Source organism: Numida meleagris, chromosome 1 (genome assembly GCF_002078875.1).
Source record: "Numida meleagris isolate 19003 breed g44 Domestic line chromosome 1, NumMel1.0, whole genome shotgun sequence".
Taxonomy (NCBI): Eukaryota; Metazoa; Chordata; class Aves; order Galliformes; family Numididae; genus Numida; species Numida meleagris.
This window is the reverse complement of record NC_034409.1, coordinates 24925686-24947096: the sequence shown is the minus strand read 5'-3', so window position 1 is coordinate 24947096 and position 21411 is coordinate 24925686. Positions and strand designations below refer to the sequence as shown.

General features: G+C 38.9%; 1 protein-coding gene across 5 annotated transcripts in view; it reads left to right on the top strand.

The window, feature by feature from the left end:
* The window catches only part of ST7 (suppression of tumorigenicity 7), a 137836-nt gene that overhangs the window by 91400 nt on the left and 25025 nt on the right, over nucleotides 1-21411 (top strand). For all 5 annotated transcript variants that reach the window (XM_021384864.1, XM_021384867.1, XM_021384868.1 and 2 more), the window contains exons 6-9: nucleotides 596-671; nucleotides 2857-3011; nucleotides 6296-6393; nucleotides 17346-17460. In XM_021384864.1, the coding sequence (XP_021240539.1) occupies nucleotides 596-671; nucleotides 2857-3011; nucleotides 6296-6393; nucleotides 17346-17460 (444 nt within the window). The remainder of the gene's footprint in view (nucleotides 1-595; nucleotides 672-2856; nucleotides 3012-6295; nucleotides 6394-17345; nucleotides 17461-21411) is intronic.

Genomic DNA, 21411 nt, shown 5'->3' with positions numbered 1-21411 from the left:
TTCAGCTTAAAATGTACAACAATTAATTAATAATCAAAATTTGCATCCGAGGAGACAAATATTCTTTGTCTCTTAGGAAGGGAGAAATACTGACAGTTGGGCACTATATTCTGTGGATATAATTACAGAGGAGAACATACTGTGCTTTTTTGACACAGGAGAAACATAAGTCCTATTTTCTGAATACCATGGGCTAATTATGAGGTCATCTTAATTAGCCTGGATGTTGTCTCCATTTAACATACTCCTAAAGCAACAGCACATTAAGGAACTGGAATAAGAACCCCAGCTATCCCTGTATTCTTTTGTGCCCCATGGATTCTACCTCCCCAAGAAGAAGAAGCTGCTAACCCACTGCGCGTAACAGTGCAGATGGCACAATCTCTCAGTCAGATTTTCCCATGGAAAACAGGTGCATTAAATGAAAGAATAAGGCTCAGCATTTGGTTCTATATCTTTTGACTGATCACTGAGGTCTTTGAAATGTTATGGAGTGAGTCAGGCTGAGAATATTTTGTTGTTAAAATGCAATAGATTTTCCTTGTTAATGCTGCAATGACTGAAATGCCCCTTTTCCGCTTGGTTTATTGAATAGTAATGCAGAAAGCCTGGAGAGAGAGAAACCCCCAAGCCCGAATTTCTGCAGCGCATGAAGCTTTGGAATTGAATGAGTGAGTGACAACATTAACATTTATTTTCTGTCATTTAAAAATCCATTTGATGATAGCTTAGGGCAGGGGTTTTACTACAGTAATTTTTAACCATGATTACTGGCCTGCCACAGGAAGTCCAACAGTGGGAGGAGAAAAAGCACAGTTGTATGTTGTGCTAGCCACCCAGAAGATCCTTAGGGCACTGGTGACGATAGAGTGTCTTCCCATTGATGTCAGCAGGCTTTGGATCAGGCCCTGTGTTAGCACAGAAGAGTGTTAATTATGTTGCTTCCTGGTGAGTCTATGATACGTTTATTTATGGGATGGAGACAGGAGAGCTCCCTTTTGGATTTCTCAGTTGTCCTGAACAGAAGCAAGAAAGAAGGGACTCGTAAACACTTTGTGAAATATTCATTTGATAGGGTGAGGGAAAATGATGTAATATTTTGGGACTTTTGTTTTTTCAGTCTGTTATTTATTTTCCCAGTGAGATCCCACAGTAAACTCAATGCTATGAGGCTTTGCTGGCATGGCATACTGCGCAAATGTTGCCAAAGTGCATAAAGTAGAGAGACTCCCTTAGGTTGCTGTCAGAGATTACTGCATTCTAGAATTGCATAAACTGATGCCTTGCAGATTGTCTTTCACTAGTTTCATGAGTAGGAAAAAAACAAGCGATTGCTCCTGGGCCACAATTTAACTGAGGGAGCATATAGCTTAAACGGCTTTAGCAAGCAGTGAGCTGTACACCTATTCCATTCGACTCACATATGGAGTCTTGTTTTCACTCAGACTTGTTACCGCTTCCTCAATGGATGACTGTGTGAAACATGACTAGAGGCGACAGCAGCAGCCTGATTCCATTTCTGTATAAACAAGAATCTCATCAGTAACTGTTTGTATCAGAAAGAAATCAACGTGCTATATCCCACCTAACTTCAGCTGTTAAAATTGTATCTGTCAAGTCCAAAGTAGTTACCTAGGCTCCTTGTATAGCAATGAGAGAAGCTTCTCAACTTAGCAGTTCACCATATTTTTAGAGAGAGATTTAAACGTGTGAAATGAATGGCTTTGTGAAGATGCTCCTCAAAGGAGGAGGAGGGACGCAGATAGTTAAGAGTTCTAAATTAGATGGTTGGAAACTGGGTGAGGTGATTCCCTCCTACATTCCACCTTTCCCTGTATTCCTAAAGCAGCTTTCCTAGTTATTATTTTATGGGGGGATCTCTACAATTACATTCATGATCTGATATTTGCAAATGCTGTAGATCCATGATCCAGCAGTGTGCCCTTGTGGCCAAGAGGGCCAGTGGTAATCTAGGGTGCATTAAAAAGAGCGTGGCCGGCAGGTGGAGGGAGTTGATCCTCCCCCTCTACTCTGCCCTGGTGAGTCCACACCTGGAGTACTGTGGCCAGTTCTGGGCTCCCCGGTTCAGGAAAGACAGGGAGCTTCTAGAGAGAGTCCAGTGGAGGGCCACAGAGATGATAAGGGGCTCCCTTATGAGGGAAGGCTGAGAGACCTGGGGCTGTTCAGCCTGAAGAGGAGAAAACAGAGAGAAGATACTATCATTGCTTATATATATCTGAAGGGTGAGAGTCAAGTGGATGGGGTCAGGCTCTTTTCGGTGATGCACAGTGACAGGACAAGGGGCAGTAGGCACAAACTGTACCACAGGAAGTTTCATTTGAACTTGAGAAAAAACTTTTACTGAGAGGTGAAACTGGCACAGGCTGCCCAGAGAGGTCGTGAAGTCTCCTTCTCTGGAGATATTCAAAACTCACCTGGATGCTTTCCTGTGCAGCCTGCTGTAGGAAACCTGCTTTAGCAGGACGTTGGACTAGATGATCTCCAGAGGTCCCCTCTTCTCATATGATTGCAATAATGGAAACGTTTTGTGTTAAGACAGTAGTGCATAAAACTAGTCTTGGTCTCCAGAATGAGTTTTAGTCCATATTGCTTTGTGAAAGTGCTTTACTTCCTGGGACATATTTCAGTAGGTTTACTAGGGCAGCTGCATGAAACAGTGTCTACACATGAAAATCATGATCTGCTTGCCAGAGTATTTACAAAGCTTCACCAGAAAGATATATCAATAAAATTCCTTTGCTTCCATATCCAGTACATGTTTGACAGTCTGCATATCTTTGTACAGGTTTTACTTTGTGCAACTTTTTCATGATTCTTCCTCTGACATTTCTGCAGATGTGCTACTGCCTATATTCTTTTGGCTGAAGAGGAAGCAACAACTATTGTGGAAGCAGAGAAGCTGTTCAAGCAAGCTCTGAAGGCTGGAGAGGGCTGTTACAGGCGCAGTCAGCAATTACAGCATCATGGTGCCCAGTATGAAGCCCAGCACAGTAAGTTTCTTTGGAAGGAATAGCTATCTCTAAAAGGGGAGAAATTCTGGTAGTGGTAACTTTTCTTTTTTACCTCTTAGAACTATGTACTCAGTATTTAATGTTGGCTGCAATATGGCTGTAGAGCCATATTCTTTTTCATTGTTTCTGGCTGATTCTGTTACTGATAGGACAATACTCAGAGCACAGATGCATCTTTTCTGTCATGGCAGAAAATGCAAAGCATTTACTTAACAGAAAATAGAATGCTGCAGAGCCAAAAGAGATTCGATATTCGGAAAATTCTGGACACTATTCCAGGAAGTTGAACTAAAATGCCATTAGCCATTTTGAAAACATAAGCTCATGTTGTGAAAAGACAGAAAAGAATAGTGGAAACAGGAGTGAACTGGTGCTTTGCCAGCTTTTTCCATCAGCAGTAATGATAAATAAGTACACCACATTGTTGCGTGAAAGTTAATGAGATCCATTCACCAGTGTGACATTTGAAAAGTTGGGTGCATACATTAAGAAAGGTCATGGAAACATTAACAACTGGAATAATGTAGTGCTGTAATTGATACTCTAGGTTTTTTGCTCTTTTGTTAAAATTTTTTAATGTGGAGATTTAGCTGCTGTAATGATATTTGCTAGATGCTTCTTAATTCTAAGAAACTACATAAGGTTACACTGCCAGTAAAAGAACAGAAAGATAAATAAAGCAAACAGATCTAGGTTATTTCTAGTCTGCAGTGACTACCTCAGGCAAAAATAATACCGATGAATTACGTAAGTACAAGCACTGACATATTTTGGGCATCTGTAACTTTCTCAGGACTTGAATTCATAGCCTCTGGCTGTGTCACGTCATTTGAAGATTGCTTATAAAAATTGTACAAAGTGAAATTGTCTGTCATCTCTGGTTTCAAAAGTGCACACAAGTCTATACCTGAAAGCCTGAGGTTTTATAAATCCTGGAGGTGGTATTTGAAACATTTGTAGGATAGAAAATGATATTTAAGATGATACATTTATGATGATTTGCTCATTTTTGGAGAAAAACAAATGGAGAGCAGCTGAACCCTTGAAGCAGTGTTCAGGTTCTAGCAGGCTTATGGTTGTCCATGAAACCTTAATTTGAGCACTCCATCCATTCTAAGCACAGAAAAATGGCAGCAATTCTGTGAAAAATACACAATAAGACTGTCGCAATTCTCATGCTGGTGAGCAAGATGTCCAAGATACCTTAAGTCTGTGCAAGCAAATTTAAATGTGGTATCTTTTTAACTTATATGTGTTAGATAGTATGTATCACTAGCACTGGCATCAAATCTGACACCCTGAACCTTCAGATTTACAGCAGAGTAAGCAATCAGCTGAGTCTCATAATTAGGTATGCTGCCATAGAGCAGGAGGGGCTGAAGAGTGACTGCCAGCTCTGAGCGTTGCTTGGTAGAGGGGCTAGATTGTCCCACTCTTCTCTGCCTTCCTCTGATAATTTCAACATGCACCCTCAAGAGTTAGAGAAGCTCCAGCTACAGAATATGCCTTACACATGTGGGCTTCAAGTAGCATTCTTTGGATTATATGCTGGATTTACGTGGTCTGAGAAGGTACAGAGCTCAGATTTCTTCAAAGAAGGAGGACCGTGGACACATAGGCCTGAAAGGAGACCGCAGTTCCTCTCCCTCTTTTGCAGTTACTCCTTGGTTCTGAAGTGTCTGTTCCATTTCTAGTCCTTCAGATTGATGTTGGGATGAAAAGTAGCCACTTCATCTTTAAGGGGAGAAGATCACTTTAACAATATACTGTTCAATTTTTCTGAGTGTTAATGTGTTCTATCTTTCATGCAGTGTTTCATGCTAGACCACGAATTTTAAGAGTGGATAATGACTTTGGGTAGCCAATTCAATCTCTTTCAAAAGATGCTAGTTATAGAAGTTGAAGGCAATCTTCTTTTTAAGGTGGCCCGTACTAGTCACCCTAAATAATTAATCACCTCAGAAAATTTTGGCCTGAAAGGTTGTCTTGATTTCATAATAAGTAAATGCCTTTTGACCATTCCTCCTGAAATGTCCAGAAAGGAGCTTGGCCTGAAATTTATACCTCTTAGTTACACCGTATAAACATGTTGAAACAGATGTAACTAATAAATTGTTTATTAAATATAGAAGAAACAATTCGGAGATAAGAAATTACATAATATAAAATATAGCTAATGAAATTCCTTCCCTCCCTTATTTTCCTTCTAAAGTCAGACCTTTGAGCCTGCTGTTGGATCTGTCTGAAAATCGTAATCACAGCTTTAAAACAGTTTGTAGGTACTTGGAATGTTTGCAGCGCACATCTTGTTCTTATTATGAAAGACTTGGAAGTGCTAGGAGCAGACAAATCTTTACAGACTACAGACGTGAAGATAATTTGTAGCGAGTGTCTTATATTTTCTTGATATGGTGATTTTATAGATGATTGCCTGTCCACACGTTTCCCGTTGGTCCAGAAGTATGTTAAAAGTTCACGCTGGGATTATAGAGAGAGAATGGGAAACCAAGGAGCAATGAAAGAGGAAGGGTAATTCAAGAGACTAATTTCTGCAGCTGTTTAGTTTCTGTCTTCATCAAGGCACCTTCCAACACATAGGATTGTTACCTCTGAAAGATGCTGAGTTGCCATCCATAGTTAGCTGTGAGGAATTTGAAGATGGTAACAGGGTAACAAGTAAAGGTTCAGCAAAAGGGAGTTTCAGGGTGTATTTGTAACCAGCAAGTAGGAAGACCGTTAGAATAAAGCTGAGGAATTAGTTTACTGAATCTCCTATTAACACATGTACAACTTAACTTACAAAAACAGAAGACAAGAGATGCATGAATTTTCATGGATGCTGTTGTCTAAAGCAAATATGTGAATTGGTAAGTAATTGGATGCTGTCTGTGTAACCACAGATTTTTGTGTCGATGTTAACTACGTAGGGGTTCCACTCTCCTGACTGATTACTTGATGGTCTGTATCCTACAGAGCTCTCTGTACCTTCAGATCTGCTAATATTTCACAGGTGTAAGGCCAATGTATGGGTCCTTATTTATACCACCATATATCCAGAGTAATTCCTCTGGTTTTAGTGATGTTATGTTACATCTAAGTCAGCTGAATTTGTGAAGTTGTTCTTGGAATTGTTGTGAAAGCATTGATGATAGTGAATAACAAAAATTGTATAGAAAACTTTCCTTTCCTGTTGGAATATTAAAGAACTTTTCTTAAAAAAGGCTTTTCTATCGTAATTATGTTTCTTTTTTCTTTTTATGCAGGAAGGGACACTAATGTGTTAGTTTATATTAAGAGGAGGCTGGCAATGTGTGCAAGAAAGCTGGGAAGGACCAGAGAAGCAGTGAAAATGATGAGAGATGTGAGTTTGGTTTTTTTTTTCTCTTTTTGCATTTGGTACACAGGTAATAAGTAGTAGCACAGAAATGATGTGCTTTAGTTACAAATCAGCATCTGCTCTTGCATCGTGCAGTACTGCTGACAATCATTTTGGACGTGTAAGGTACATAAAGGCTAAGTTAACAGATCCCTTCTAAGGCTGCAAAAGGAGCACTATGAAATCACAGAATACCAGATGGATGGTTGAATTTCCCATCCAGGTATGTATGCATTAGAGGGCTGCCTTTAATTATTCAATCATAAAGTTACGTAGCTTCATTTTCAGAAGGCTTCCTCTGTAACACATGGTGAATGCAACTGACTTAATAAATAGATCTTAAATATTCTGTTTACTCTTTGCAAAGCTGCATTTTTGCACTTTGCCTTGTTTGTGACACTACTGAGACCTGAGGACAGTGTTATTTATTCATGCAAAACTTATTATTGAGACGTCAAAAGGAAGTTATTAATCTATAATGAACTAATTTCCCTTTGAGGTGGGGGATGATTTTATTCAGAATTTGTAGGCTACAAATCTGAAACATCAAACAGTAGCAAGCTGGAAAGTGGCAGTAAAAGCAGCGGTCCCCATGAGGCACTGCATATGTTTCAAGTGCATAAAAGGCTCAGCTTTCGAGATAGCTACACATGCAGGGCATTTCTTTGATTGAGATCTCCTGCATGCAGGTGAGTAACACAATAGTTTGAGGAAGTGACTTGCCCCTCCCAAGGTAGCAAGTCTGTGACTCGGTAATATTTTTGAAAACATTAAGGGGTTCATCATGGTGCTAGTCCTCATCCTAAACAATCTACCAGATGGCAAGTGGGGAGCAATTCTATTTCCTGACTCTGGTTGAGGTTTTTCAGGCGTACAACTCTCACTCCTCCGAATCACTAGGCTGACAGATGGAGGTGTTGAAAAAGAACTTGGCGAAACCCAGCCATTGTACAGCTAAGAGTGTGAGAAAGAGGAGCCAGGAAGAAAAGACCTGTTTTTGCAGCCCTGTAGTCAACAAATTCAACTAGGAGAAAATGCTTTCAGTCCAGCCAGCTCCACTGATTATTTATCAATTTCGTTACACAGGCACACTGGGACAAACACTGAAATGCTGGTGGAAACATTGAAATTCTAAGTTCTGGCACTAATAAACAAGAAAGATACAATTTTGAATTCCACGTTCAAATGTCACACATCATAATTATGGTAACTTCTGGAGCTTAGTATGGGCTGCTGAATGTGTCTTATGACTCGTAGATAGGGCTATGCTGAACAAATATTCTGTGAACCTTTCCTCAGCTGATGTCAATACATACGGTTAACAGAGCATCCAGAACACTGGATCTAGGGACTCAGGTGATCCAACCAGTCCTAGGTTTCTTATGCAAAGTGAGACCCTGAACATTTTGCGTATGCTGAATGGGTTATTCTGTCACTAGAGAGAAAACTGTGTGCTTTTGAAGTTAGGTATTATGTGGCTCTTGACAGCTGACAATGACAGGGAGACCCAAAGTCATCATTTGTTAGACATTTGAAGGACTGAAGACACTTCCCTCTGTAGGAGCATCATGCTGAAGCAAAAGGACTGGATGCAAGGCAACAGGGGTAGAAAGACAGAGTTTCAGATTTCTAGAGCTTTAACACAGATGAGTGCATTCTGTATTTTTCCACATACAGACACTTAGCCAAATCCTCCAAACTGAATTTAGATGCCTCTAGAGCTCTTTGCTGTGAGTGAGCAGAGCTGAGAATTAGTATGTCCCTAGATGAAATATAAAAGCAACAGTACCTCTGGGTCACAACTCCAATACATTAAGAACAAGAGTAGCATCAAGTCAGCTTTGCAGATGCTTTTCTTAGACTGACGTGGAGCTATTTATTTCTGATGAATGCACACCACTATTTATTCACGGATGACATAAATAATATATTAATGAAGAAGTTTGAACATGAATGTGTCATTGATAGTTTCTCTGTGATTGATGAGGGAGGAGATGAATTTATTCACTCTAAGAAGAATATATGAAGAATATGTTGGCTGGGGACTGCTGAATCTAGCATCATGGAACAGAGGGTGGAGGCCTTGTTTGTGTTTGAAAGATTGAAAACAGATTTCTCAAGACATGGAACATGATGGAAATGAAGTGTTAAGAGGTTCATGACACCATCTGGGAAATATGATTGGGATGTAGTGAGTCTTTACCACTTTGAAAAAATAAAATATTTGAGAGTGTTTAATTCATGGCAAATATAAGGCCATCTTGAGGACATTACTGATGGATTACACTGTCTTACTTCAATTTTATGTAAGAAAAGAGAGGGATCCTCCTTAAAACACCTTAATGGAAAGAAAATGAGTTGTTGGTGACTTTAATAAGATTTTGGATGATTGGTTATATTACACTGCCGACAGGAAAATCATATTCTTCAGTTTGTTATCGAGGATGTTTTAATTATTTGTTTTATTGTTGAAATCAAATAGCAATCTGTCACTTCTGTGATCGATTTTGAGATAGCTTCGTGTTGTTGATTTTGCTGCTCTGATTTCATTCATTTAGTTCAGTAGAATTAATGAGAATTACTAACCACTAATTGTCATGGAAACTTGTCATTTAAGTACATAGAGGTGTTGGTTTTGCTTATGTTTCTGATGATAACTATTTACTATGTTTCACTATAGAAACCAGCATCTGTCACTGTTTGTATATATTGAGTTCACTTGTGATCTCATTTTGATTAGCGTGTTGTTGGAATAGCTCCAGCCTAGTCACCAGAGTTGTTCCAGTTTTATTCCTCTTTATATAGAGCATGATATGGTTTGTGAGGGAACCAGCTCTCTTTTACCATCCCAGAGGAACAAATCTTCAGTGCTGGCTGTTTTATTTGTTAGGCTGATTTTGTTAGGAGGATTTAAACTAGGCTGTTCCAAATGATGCTGGAAAATTCAATGTGTGCAGAGGTGGAAGGCTGTAGTGGTGACTGAGAAATCTTCAGTATTCCTGGTCTTTACTGGGGATGTTACTGAAAGACAAGAAACCACATGCTGAGGAGCAAGGATAGCTTTTTGCTGCCTATCTGCTGATTCCCTCACCTTCACAGAAGAAGAAAAGTATGCTGGGTGTACATGCTATATTTTTCATTAATTGGATGCCAAGAGGTGTGGAGGGGATGCAAAGGCACTTCTTTCTGTTCTTTGACAGTGACCGGAGCGGTAGTTGTCTGTGCTATTGAATTTCCCTTGACTAAGACACTGGGTATGCAGGTGGAAGTGCACAGTGCGAGAAACTGAATTGTCAAATTAATTCTAGCTTCTTAGGATTGTTCTGGAGAAGGTTTGGGCTGTGGAACAAGCATTCATTGAAGGATCATGTGTGTTTATGAAAGAGAAGGGAGGCAGGCAGAAGGCATGCTAGTGGATGTAGTGCACAGGTCTCAATCATTTTCTCTTTGAGAGAGACGAAGCAAAGCTGTCCTTCCTGGGACGTTTTTATCTCCTACACTGTGGCCCTGCAATTCCCTGAAAGCTACTTTATAGTCATAGCAAGTATATGTTTCTATGCAGTAGTGGAGTTGCCGCTTGCCACCTGCTTTGCGGCTTTGTTTAGCGACAAGTAACATTTAGGGGGAGAAGACACTCTCCAGGTCTTTCCCCAGCACTGTATGTTAGAAAACAAAACCATTTTTAAGGGTCAGAAATGTACATTTTATTTTATTTCTGGCATCAGTGGTGTCTACCGAGAAATTACTCTTTAGTTCATTTTAAAGGGCATAGAAGTCTACTGTTATGGACCTAGCTTTGAGAACCTTTCTAGAGATATTTTAGTTGGGTATGTTTGTGTGTTCGTCTCAGTACCCAACTGCAGTATCTAAAATGCATATTTTGTGTCACAGAGACACCAAGGAACCATCAGTGCCAATGCAGCTGGCATTGTTAGAGAGCTGAGTGCTTATCAGTGTGCTGCCTGATAACTACTTTGAACACTTGTGCAGCCCTGAACTTTTCAGATGTTTTGAAAGGTAATGTCACGTGGAGACATCAAAAGAGTACTCAACCATACTAAGTCAATTCTGATGGTATGGGTAGGTTGGGCTTTTATCTTTTTATGACCAGCAGTATTAGTGGTTTTTTCTGGTGTGCCAGTTCTGTAAATCTAGCATGCATCCTTGGAAACCTCTTTTTACTCGACCTTGAGTGCGCTTTTCTGTTCAGTATTCTCTTGAATTCTGTATTTCTGTGGGCATTGCTGATTGCTCTTGGGTAAGGGGAGCACATAACCAGAACAGTGTTCTGCACCTTGTATCATCAAGCTGTGCAAAAGAAAAGAATCCTGACTGCTAATAAAGATGTTACAATCCCTAGAAACTTAACAATGCAACTTCTGCAGCTGCTTGCGTCCGCACCTACTGTCTGTCTCTCCCAAATACTTCTGTGCTTTAGGCAAGGATTGGTGAGTCAGTCTTTGGCATGTGTTACACAGGTCAGGGGAAGCAAGCTTCTTTGCCTTGAGTGCAATGCTAACTTTATTAAAATCTGTAGCATTTATTCAAAATGCCGTTTATTAAAACTGGAAGCAAAAATTCTTCTGAGTTCAAGAGACTGAGAGCTGCCTTATACATTTTAGATAAGCACTACTCATGTGAAGCATGACATTTGTCACTCTCCCCTACAGAATAGTACCTTCAGTTAGTTCTTGTTCAGACACAGAAATACTGCAGTAACGGTAGAACATCCTTCATTCGAATGGGCTCTTAAATAAACGAGATCCCTGTGATTGCCATAATGCTGTTTATCCATTCACTTTACCTGCACATGAGTCAGACCCCTCACTTTCTGTCATGGCAGTGGTCGTGGGCAAAACCCTCAAAACTAGAAATTTGATGACTATCACTAAAACCTAGTAATAATATTTCTCATATAAACTCTGTTTCAAATTATTACAGCCAGGTGAATACAATTAGAGATTGCCTTTTAGGCATGTGTTGAAAATATGCATTTTTCTAAGAGAACATTTGAGCTTTCTCAAGATATTTGGCTGATACGCTTAATGGCATCTTGCACCCACATGGAACAAAATGGCTGTGTGTCAAGCACATGTCCTGTAGAGCAGAATACTTGTTTCCTCTACTAAGGCTATGCTACAGCATCAGGTTTTTTGTTGTTGTTGTTTTTTGTTTTTTTCTGACAGTTTGTTGAAATACGTCTTCAGCCTGCTGAGCATATAATTTGTATTATCAAACCCTGTGTGGTACAGACAATCACATCTGATTTTTCATTATATATAATGTTTATACGCAGAAGTTTCATTGAATCACAGGATGGCTTGGCTTGAAAGGGACCTCAAGGGTCATCAAGTTCCAACCTCCCTGCCACAGGCAGTGTTACCAGCCACTAGATCAAGTACCAGATCAGATTGACCACGGCCCCATCCAACCTGTCCTTAAACACCTCCAGGGACGGAGCATCCACAACCTCTCTGGGCAGCCTGTTCCAGCACCTCACCACTCTCTCAGTAAAAAACTTCCCCCTGACATCTAATCTAAGTCTCTCCTCCTTTAGTTTAAAACCATTCCTCCTTGTGCTATCAGCATCTACCATTGTAAAAAGTTGATTTCCCTCATGTTTATTAACTCCTTTAAATATTGGAAGGCCACAGTGAGGTCTCCCCACAGCCTTCTCTTTTCCAGGCTGAACAAGCCCAGTTCCTTTAGACTGTCTTCACAGGAGAGGTGCTCCTGCCCTATGGGAGAGGGCTCCTATGTACAGCGTTTCCAACACTGTGATTCTGTTAAGACAGAGTATATCCTCAGAATATAGTCACATAGTCTTATAGGGACTCTGGTAACTTGGACTCCTTTTTGTCAATCCGTTCACATCGCTCCTTGTGCAAGGGTTTTGTATGTCCTTTAATAGTGTTCATCCATCTCTCTAGAATCTTCTAGCCCATTTTTGAGCTACTAGGTCATTTCCTTCTTTTAATTTCATTTCAAAGTCTGCCTCTAAAATTATGAAAATTTCTGCAAAGTACTTGAGGATGATGTCAATAAAGTGTTTTTTTCTGAAGAGGGCTATGAGTAATGACTTTATTTTCATGCTTTATGAAGTTCCTGATCTTTGACATAACAAAAATTATTAGTTTCTCTTACTACTTTTATGTGATGTGATTATTTAGTAGTAAATGTACATCTGGAGCAACTTGTGCTCTTCTGGTTTCGTGCCACATCTGCCTTTAAAGTTCTCTTTATTCCTGGAATGTGTTATTTTACAACATAGTCCAAATAAAAGCATTTTCATAATTATATTCCTTAAAATGCTGAAGTCTTACTCTGAAGTCTTTAATCCTCAATTAAGAGAGAACGTACAGGCTGCATGTTCTAGCACATTTCCTTGGAGTTTACATACTGGGTAAGATATTTCTCTCTTTAATGTCTAATCCTACTTTGAACAAAAGACACATTATCCATAAATAGTTTGGAACACTAGAGCTAATCTTACGTTTTCCAAATTAAAAGTTGAATGTCAGCTAAATTTTATAACCCACCCATCCCAAAGTTAATGTAAACTGGAGCCTTTGCTGGCATGCTAACCTTTGCTGACATTTCTTCTCTCCTTGCCAGGTGAGCTGCCCAGGGGTTTTTGATCTCTATTCTCAGACTTTGCAAATGACCTCTATTGTGTTTGGTTAGCTGTCAGATAGCTTCAATATCAGAGTGCTTTCAAAAGTGCTCTTTACCAGATCATTTTTAGCCTGATTTTCTAAGAGAATAAAGTTTATATAATCAAATCTCTGCTGTCTGTTTATACAAGGAACGTTCGATCCATCATTCAGATTCAATTAAATTTGTGAGAGGAATAGAATGTTAAAGATAACACATTTCTGCAACTTTTATGGGAAAAGTAGCTGAATAAAGGAAAAAGATCACATTGGTCATCTGACCAGAGAAAACCTTAAGCATAATTCTTTTCTGTTAGACATCACTGAGTCCATTTGGAGTGACATGTTTCAAATGCCTCAAGCTTCAGATAGAGTTTAAGACATCTAAAAATCCAGCTGTAGATAATAAAGTCCTAGGAAATGAGAGTTTCTTATTTTCTGCTCAGAAGTGGCTTGATCTTTTGCCTTCTCCACTTTCTTTGGTTAACAGCGCTTACAGATTATAAGTCAGATACCAGAAAACAGCTTATGCAAAGTATTGATGAAATTAACAATGCTATCCATGCTGCGTGCTTGTTTTTTCAATGGTGGTTGACAGCCACACCTGGAAGATGGCAGCTTCAGTCATTCCTCTTTTGGAAAACAGATTTTACCATTTCAAGTAGACACGGTGGGAACAGATGGGAGCTAAAGGTGAGGCAGTTTCACTGCTTCCACTGACCTTATTTTTGTTGTTTCTTCATTTTAAGCTGAATTCACTTTCTGTATTTATGAATGTGTTCACTGGAATACATTGATTTTAAAATATTTGTGTTTGAGAATACATGAACATAAGCAGCAATGAATGGTTGTGTGCACTGCCCTTAAAATATGTGGCCATCTGTACAGCCGCAATGCAAATAGAGAATAAATGTGTCAACACCAGGTTATGTATAAGATCATTCATTTATCCACCTCTGTATTCTCGTGGGTCCCATGGCCTAGTCGTAGGCATAAACTATAACTTAAAGCTGTTTCCTACACAAATAATGTGTCATTGCTAATTGATACATGAGGTTAATGTCGTCACAGGGAGAAAAACGGATACAGCAGTTATAACTACATTCCTTGAAAACGTTTTTAAAATGATATCTAAATGAGAAAATGCCGATGATGGAAATTTTCTCAGGGAAGGGAGTCCTCTCCATTAATGTCTTCTTTGGGAGATATAACTTGTTTCCCATCCAGTAAATCAGACTGGGATTTCCTTGTACCATAAAGCATTTTTTGTCATCTCCACTCTTTCATATCCATCACAAAATCACTGAATCTACACCCTGCAGTATGGATTGGGGTGAGTCTGGAAATACAGCCCCCTCAGGACTTGTGATAAGATCTCCAATTGTGTCAGGCTTATTTCCAGAATTTTTCTGCAAATTTATACTCCCAAAATGTTATTTATCTAAAAAATAAATAACAATAAAAAATTGTTTCCAAAAGCTACCATTTCTGTGTATTTGCAGTATAGCTAATGAATCTTTCAAATAAATGTTTCACTTTCTACTGATGTATTTATTTCCCCCCAAATTCACAGAGCAATTGGAACAGAATATGGGCTAATGCACTAGAGAAAACACTTTGACCAATTCAAGTTCAAGATAAAATCCTTATGAGCATATATTTAGTATGATATTTGATATCTGTTTAATCATCCTGTATTTTAAGGTAAATACCTTCATGGCCACGATGTGTTGGCGTTCAAATGGTATGAAAGCAAGCCCAGCTCACTCAAATGTTAGAATGACATCTTCAGTCCTAAGCATTCTAGAGTGGCTTTGGTGAGAAATCTTGAGCGCTGAATTTGGTGACTGTCTCTTGAGATCATGATGTGTGGAGAAAAGTGACAGTAGAGCCTTTATCTCGTCTTTTAAGTGCGGTGGTTGCCACTAAAATGACAGCATTTGTCTGTCACAGCAAAGATAGAAAGAATTAAAACTGATAAGCTGAACAATTCCTCCAGTGTTTGTAACACCACAGAAAGTACATCTTTGGGTGCAAAGGGAGGTTTGTGCCTCAAACTGGAGTCCAAAGAAAAACCCAGTGCTGCGAGGGCTTCTGGAACGTGGCAGTGCCTTCCTCATCTCACTCTCGCAGATAGGTGCCCATCTTTAATTCTGTGAGTGGAACATGGGCCAGCCCCACTCCCCATCTGCTAAGGAGGAGCAGGGAGCTGGCCCACAGTCGTCTTTCCATTGCTCCTCAGCATGACACAGTATTTGGCCTGCCCTCAACATCCAGCAGATGTTGCAACCTCTGTGGCTTTTTGTTTTTAACTTCCCCAGCGTTTTCTCTCACCGTGAGGCCTAAAACATGACCTGCCATAATGTGTTTCCATCTAAGTGGCTTTACTTTCTCGGAAGCTTCTCAAAAACTAGATTTTTACCATGACTGAAAATTATTTGCAGTAAAAGCTGTATACTGTGACATAATTAGCTCATCCTCTACTTTTTTTTTCTTTTTTTTTCATGGCGGTTGTGTTGTCCTTTGTGCACAGTCAACTTTAGAAGAGTTGAGTGGCTATTTAGAGGTGTTTTAATTATGTAGCTAGAATTTCATCAGAGTTCGTTTTGACTCAGACTTCTTAACACTTGACCCTTCCCAGCTGAAACCTCTGTTAATACGTGTCAATTCAGGAGCCTACTAGTCCAAGCAGTGACCTTTACTCCACTGCTGTCTTAGGCGAGGTTTATCACTCTGTCAGAACCTAAGCAGAAAAAAGATTAGTGAGTGATGTCAGTGAGAAGCAAAGAGAACCAGAGTAGGAACTTTTACTGGCCACGGTACATCTGTAACTAGCTGCAGCTCTTCCCTTTTCTTCGCTGATGGAGGGAAGGTTATTCTGCCAGCCATTATTCATTCCTGGTGAGCAGGGGTAATCTTTCTTAATCCCTTGGAGGGGCTTGTTTGCAATATGTTCATTCTGAACTTTAAATCACTTTTTACATAGGACCAGATTCTGTCATGCTTTCTCTTGCCAAGTAGTAGCTTTGACTGTTAAATATGCAATAGTGAGTATGGACAAGAATGAAAAGAGGTAGGCTGCATGCTGGATCCATAACTGATGGATCCAGCTATGTGAATTTTCACCTGCAGTTATTTTTCTTCATGAGCAAGGATGTAAACTTTTTTTAATGGTCAAAACTCTTTATATAGACAAGCAAGCAATAAGGCCTGTGGTCCATTTTTTGGAAAACTGGAGAAGGAGGAAAGCCTGCAAACTGTGCAGTTTAGTTTGTGTTCTTCTTCACAGGTTCATCTCCACCCATTAAGACTAGGAGCGTTACGGCCATCCGTAATGTACATCACATAGACAGTACTAATAGAACAATCATAAAGAAGACATGAGGAAGCAAGGTTCTTACAACATTTCAGTTCTTTGGAGAACCACTCTGACAATAAATATACATATATTTAATCAGTTATGCAATAAAAATAATACTCCTAATAAGTGTGGCTTCAAAAAGGAGGTGCAGTAGAAAATGACCTACAGTCATATGAAGCTATGCAGACTTGGAAATTGAGGATGTCTAAGACCAAATCCTTGATATCTCTCAGACAGTTGACAAAGGCACTTATATGTAAGAGGATTCAATTATTTTAACTACACACTTCATTCAGCTTGTCATACAAGATGGATTCTTTACTCACAGTGCTAGATTTGTATAATCTATGCCTTCTCTATTATTGCTGTCTTGCTTTTTTATTTTATTTTTACAGCTAGTGTTGGCCATTATTGCAGTTGTCTTTTAAACAATCCATGATTATAAATCATAATAGCACTCAATAAATGTAGTTGCATATATGTAAGCTTCTCTCATTTTATTTTATTCTGATTTTCTTCAGTGTAATTTCTATTTTTGCTACTGGTGTGCCACAGAAGTACTGGATTGCTTACTACTGATATACCCGAGTTACTCTAGTGAAGATTCTTTTCAGTACAATAAGAAAACCCATTTTCATTTTGAAGAACAAAGCCTGTTAGTTGTATGAGAGTTGCAGATTCAGACAGCTATGTTCTTGGATTTGACTAATTGTATGTTATGCAAAGCATATCTTATCAAGAAACTTGACACAGTGTCCATTCAGAGCTCAAAAATTTCTGAAATGATAGTGAACTCAGGGAAAGTGCCAAGAACAAGGGGAACTGAGGGGTTTTAACTTGATGTTAGTTATTTCAGCGCATTTTGAACAAGAAATAATTTTCCATGTTAATAATCTAACCCTTTCATATGTTATTGATTTTAGTTGATGAAGGAATTTCCTCTTCTCAGCATGTTCAATATCCATGAAAACCTGCTAGAAGCTTTGTTAGAACTGCAAGCATATGCGGATGTCCAGGCAGTCTTAGCGAAGTATGATGGTAAGTCCATATATATATATTTATTTTCTCTATGTAGTACACACAAAAGCATTATTCTTTAGTCAGGCTTTTAAAATTTAGGAAATACCATAACTGAGGAGATTCACACAGGCTTCATAGATCGCCTTACACAGCCCTTACTCCAAAGATTATGTGTTTTTTTTTTTCCTGCCAACCCTGCTTTATTCATTGTACAAAGTAATGGAATTCACTTACTAGTAGCTCTCCAGTGATGTTTAAAGGATGACTGTTTAGGTTCGGCAAACTCTTCATTGCATGCTGTTCAAACCTTGTCTGAAGATAGGATTATCTGTTCCCTTGTGGACTTCTCTGTGAACGCTGACTAAGCTGTATACAAATGCTTTACAAACATAACAGATTTCACTTCACAACAGCCTAGTGAGTAGCAAACTTCATATCTTATGGGGAAAAGTTGGAAAGCTCAGAGGACTTGGTGAACTTTTCACCCTCATTTTCAGTATTTTTCAGCAAGCATTGGCCTACGCAGTACTGTATCACTTTTCTTGTTTAAGTCACACCTCTTCTTATAGCCCTTTGATTTTAAAAATTAGACACCATGGTCTCAGAGAATGGACAACGTAAGAGTCACCAGATGGCATACTTTGTTTAGTTAAGTTAAATGAGTTTTCCTTGTATTGTGTAGAAACTTTGGGGCAGAAACAGGAATAGAATCCAGTTATCTTCAGCAGCATTCATCATCCTTAGCAATGTCACTCTTCCTTATTCTCCCCAGCTTACTCACTATCCACTTAGTAAGTTCTGCAAAAATTGAGTCAGGAATGCTGCAGCCATAATTTTCCTCTTTTGTTACTACATAGTCCTCAGAAAAGTGTCATTCTGGAGTATGGCAAGAAAGATTAAGAAAGGAATATTGTCTATTTATACAACTGAAAATTAGGTGATTGTATGCGTGAACAGAGTAACTGAATTAAGTGAAATAGCATAAATTTTGATATTAACTCTTTTGCTAGCTATATCTTGTAGCCTTTAAAATGGTTTTAATTATTAAATCTTACAGCTTTTCTTGTGTTCCTTAAACATGGCTACCAGTATGGGCACTGGAACGTATATTCACTGTGCTTTGGCCACTCTTTCTCTTTGATTGTTCTTATAAACTTACCATCCTTTTCATCCTGTCCTTAGCTGATCTTTCCTATTTGTCCACTGAACCTCTTTCTACTTCAGTTGTTTTGCACAGTAAGTTTCAGCATTCTTTTACTCCCAGTTCCTATCAGAAGCTCCTTGTTCAGCCAGTACCACTCACTCCCAATTTCATTCATCTGCCCCAGGTATGTACCCATACAGGTTTGCTTTTCAGGGCAGTGATGGTCATAGTATATCTTCTCACCCACTTTACAGTTCCTGCCTTAACCACCTTTTCTTTTTCACTTACCATCTTTTCCACTTCCCCCTTTTTTGTCTGTGGCTTCTGTCTTCTCTCTGTTGAACATTCTGTGCTGCATTGCCTGAATGCCAAAACGTCAAACAATGTAAGAGCCCATAGAAACAGAAACTTTTCACTGTGAGCTACGCTACTTGGCCCCTTATTATCATGTGGAACAGTGGTAAGAGTATAATGTGTAAGTTCACCAGTGTGCTGAGAAGTACGTTTAATGAACAAAGAATCTTTAGAGGTTATAAGTGAAAAGAAAAAAAAAAGCCAAGTGTTCCATTTAATATATACTAGCTGCTTTCTTTTAACATTTTATAGCTTAAGTAATTAAGATAAATTTTAAGGAGATTAGCAATTGACTATTGGCTTGCTACTGACATGATCAACCTGCCAAATTTCAGACTATGGCACAGCTGAGGTTTTTCAAGGAAAGTGGTTGATTACAGGCAACTGTTAGCAATAGTTACTACTAGCAGTCCAGCCTGGAATGTTTTCAGCTCTTTCTGGAGTTGAATCATTCTAAGCTGAGATCAAAGTGTTACTCAGGCCTTTGAGTACTGCCATCCAGTAGCAGTAGTGACTCTACTAGAGATCTTGGTTATGCTTAGTTTGGTTGAGAATAGTCTGCAGTTGAAGTGGTAACGTGATATGTGATCATCATGTGATATAGATGTAGTTCCCCATGGACTTTATTTTGGCACATTAGGAAGAAAGTAAATAGAAATGCCCATTTTTCTGCCCCAGGCACCATGAGACTTCAACACCTCCTAGTCTTTAATGTAGTTATCTAATAATAGCTCTGGGAGACAGCAGAACAGGGAATTAAATCAGCCTTCCCAAATCTCAGATTAAACTGCTGTGCTAGGTCTAGTGTTGCATACTGAAGCTAGTATAGTTATAGTTACTGAACTAAATCCCTAGTTTTAAAGAATACTATGGTAGCACTTTGTGTTATGGAAGATGATAAAACTTGAAGGTGAATTTTGTTTTCTTGGAAGCATCTGATGTAGTAAAAACTGTAACAGACGTGTTTTTTCAAAATAAAACTCTTTTTACTTCATTTATTTGCATTTTCAACTCATTCTTTGCCTTACATAAGCAAAGGTATTTTGTATATGCTAGGTATACACAAAGACTCCACAAGCACAGGCTTAACCAGTATGACTCTTATAGCTCGTGAGTCTCAGAAGGCTCATCTCACGGAGTCTCAGCTCATTTTAGAACTCATCAGCTTCATGTGTTGCAAGATTTATTGGATTATAAAAAAAATGAACTCATTTATACTTTCCTATCTACAGTTTCTGTTGGTCCCACTCCACTGCCTTTTTTTTTGATTGGGACCAAACCTGATTTATCGTATTTTGATAACATACGAACAAATTATTTCCTTGAGCAGCCTGCCACCACCCTGGGTTAAAATGTTAGAACACAGTGTGCAAAACCTCAGCCTCTGCAAACAGACACGCTGCTTTACCAAGAGCCGTGTGTTAAATAGTGTTTATATTATGCACCTGGCAACAGAGCTGATGTCTATACTCATTATTCATGGAAAAAGGGCCTCATTAGTGGGAAGTCATGCACTGTTGCTGAGCTACATCATTATAGTTTCAGAGTTCAGTGCCTGTCAATAGAGTGCGGATGACCTAAATACCATTGAATTCTAAAAGAGGTTTTGGCTCTGTTTTGACACACATCCATGTTATTTACAGCAGAAATAGTTATGGATGCTGAAGAGACTGATGTTGACGGAATAAGCTTCTGGTACTCACAGTAGATAAAGTTTATTCGCTCTTTCCTTGCTTTTGAAACTGAATGTTTTTCAGCGGAGTCGATCTGCTTGTTGTGATGTTAGAACAAACTGTTTATTAGCTTCCTTGGGCAGCCAGGTCCGTTGATTGTTTTTCTCTGGTAACCTGAGCGTTGGGTGAAAACTCAGACCTTTCTGGTAATTGAAAGTAAAATTTAAAAAGGATAGAGGCCTGTTTGTGTAGTTGTAGTAATGCAGTGGTCGCTCCCTAAACCACTCCTTGCTTGCTTTTTTTTTTTAGTGTCAGTGTTTACCAAAGAGACTATAAGCCTTCTGGCTTGCAGGAGGAACACCTTACAATGATTCGGCTTTCACTTAAACACTCGCAAAGGAGAAAGGTCACATCACCATATAGACAGTTCTGAATTCAGAGTTCACTTGAAAAGAAAATTTAGACCACAAGATACATAGAAATAAAATGTGAGGATTTTTATTTGGTTTGTTTGTTTGTTTGTTTGTTTTAATTAAAAAGGTGTCATTCTACTCAACACCATTACGCTATTATTTGGTTACTGCTTACTTCAGACAATCTTGCTCTAAGTTAGTGTCAAATCAAAATGCAAACCTTAGAAAAAAACAATTAGAAACTAGTCATATTTGTCTTGGAATATGCATGATGATCAGGTATTGATGGCATTCTTATTTAGTCTTGGAGTATAGATTGCAGAATTATTTTGACAAATTTTCCTGTGAAAGTCATGCGTAAAAGGAATGTAGACCTTTACTATTG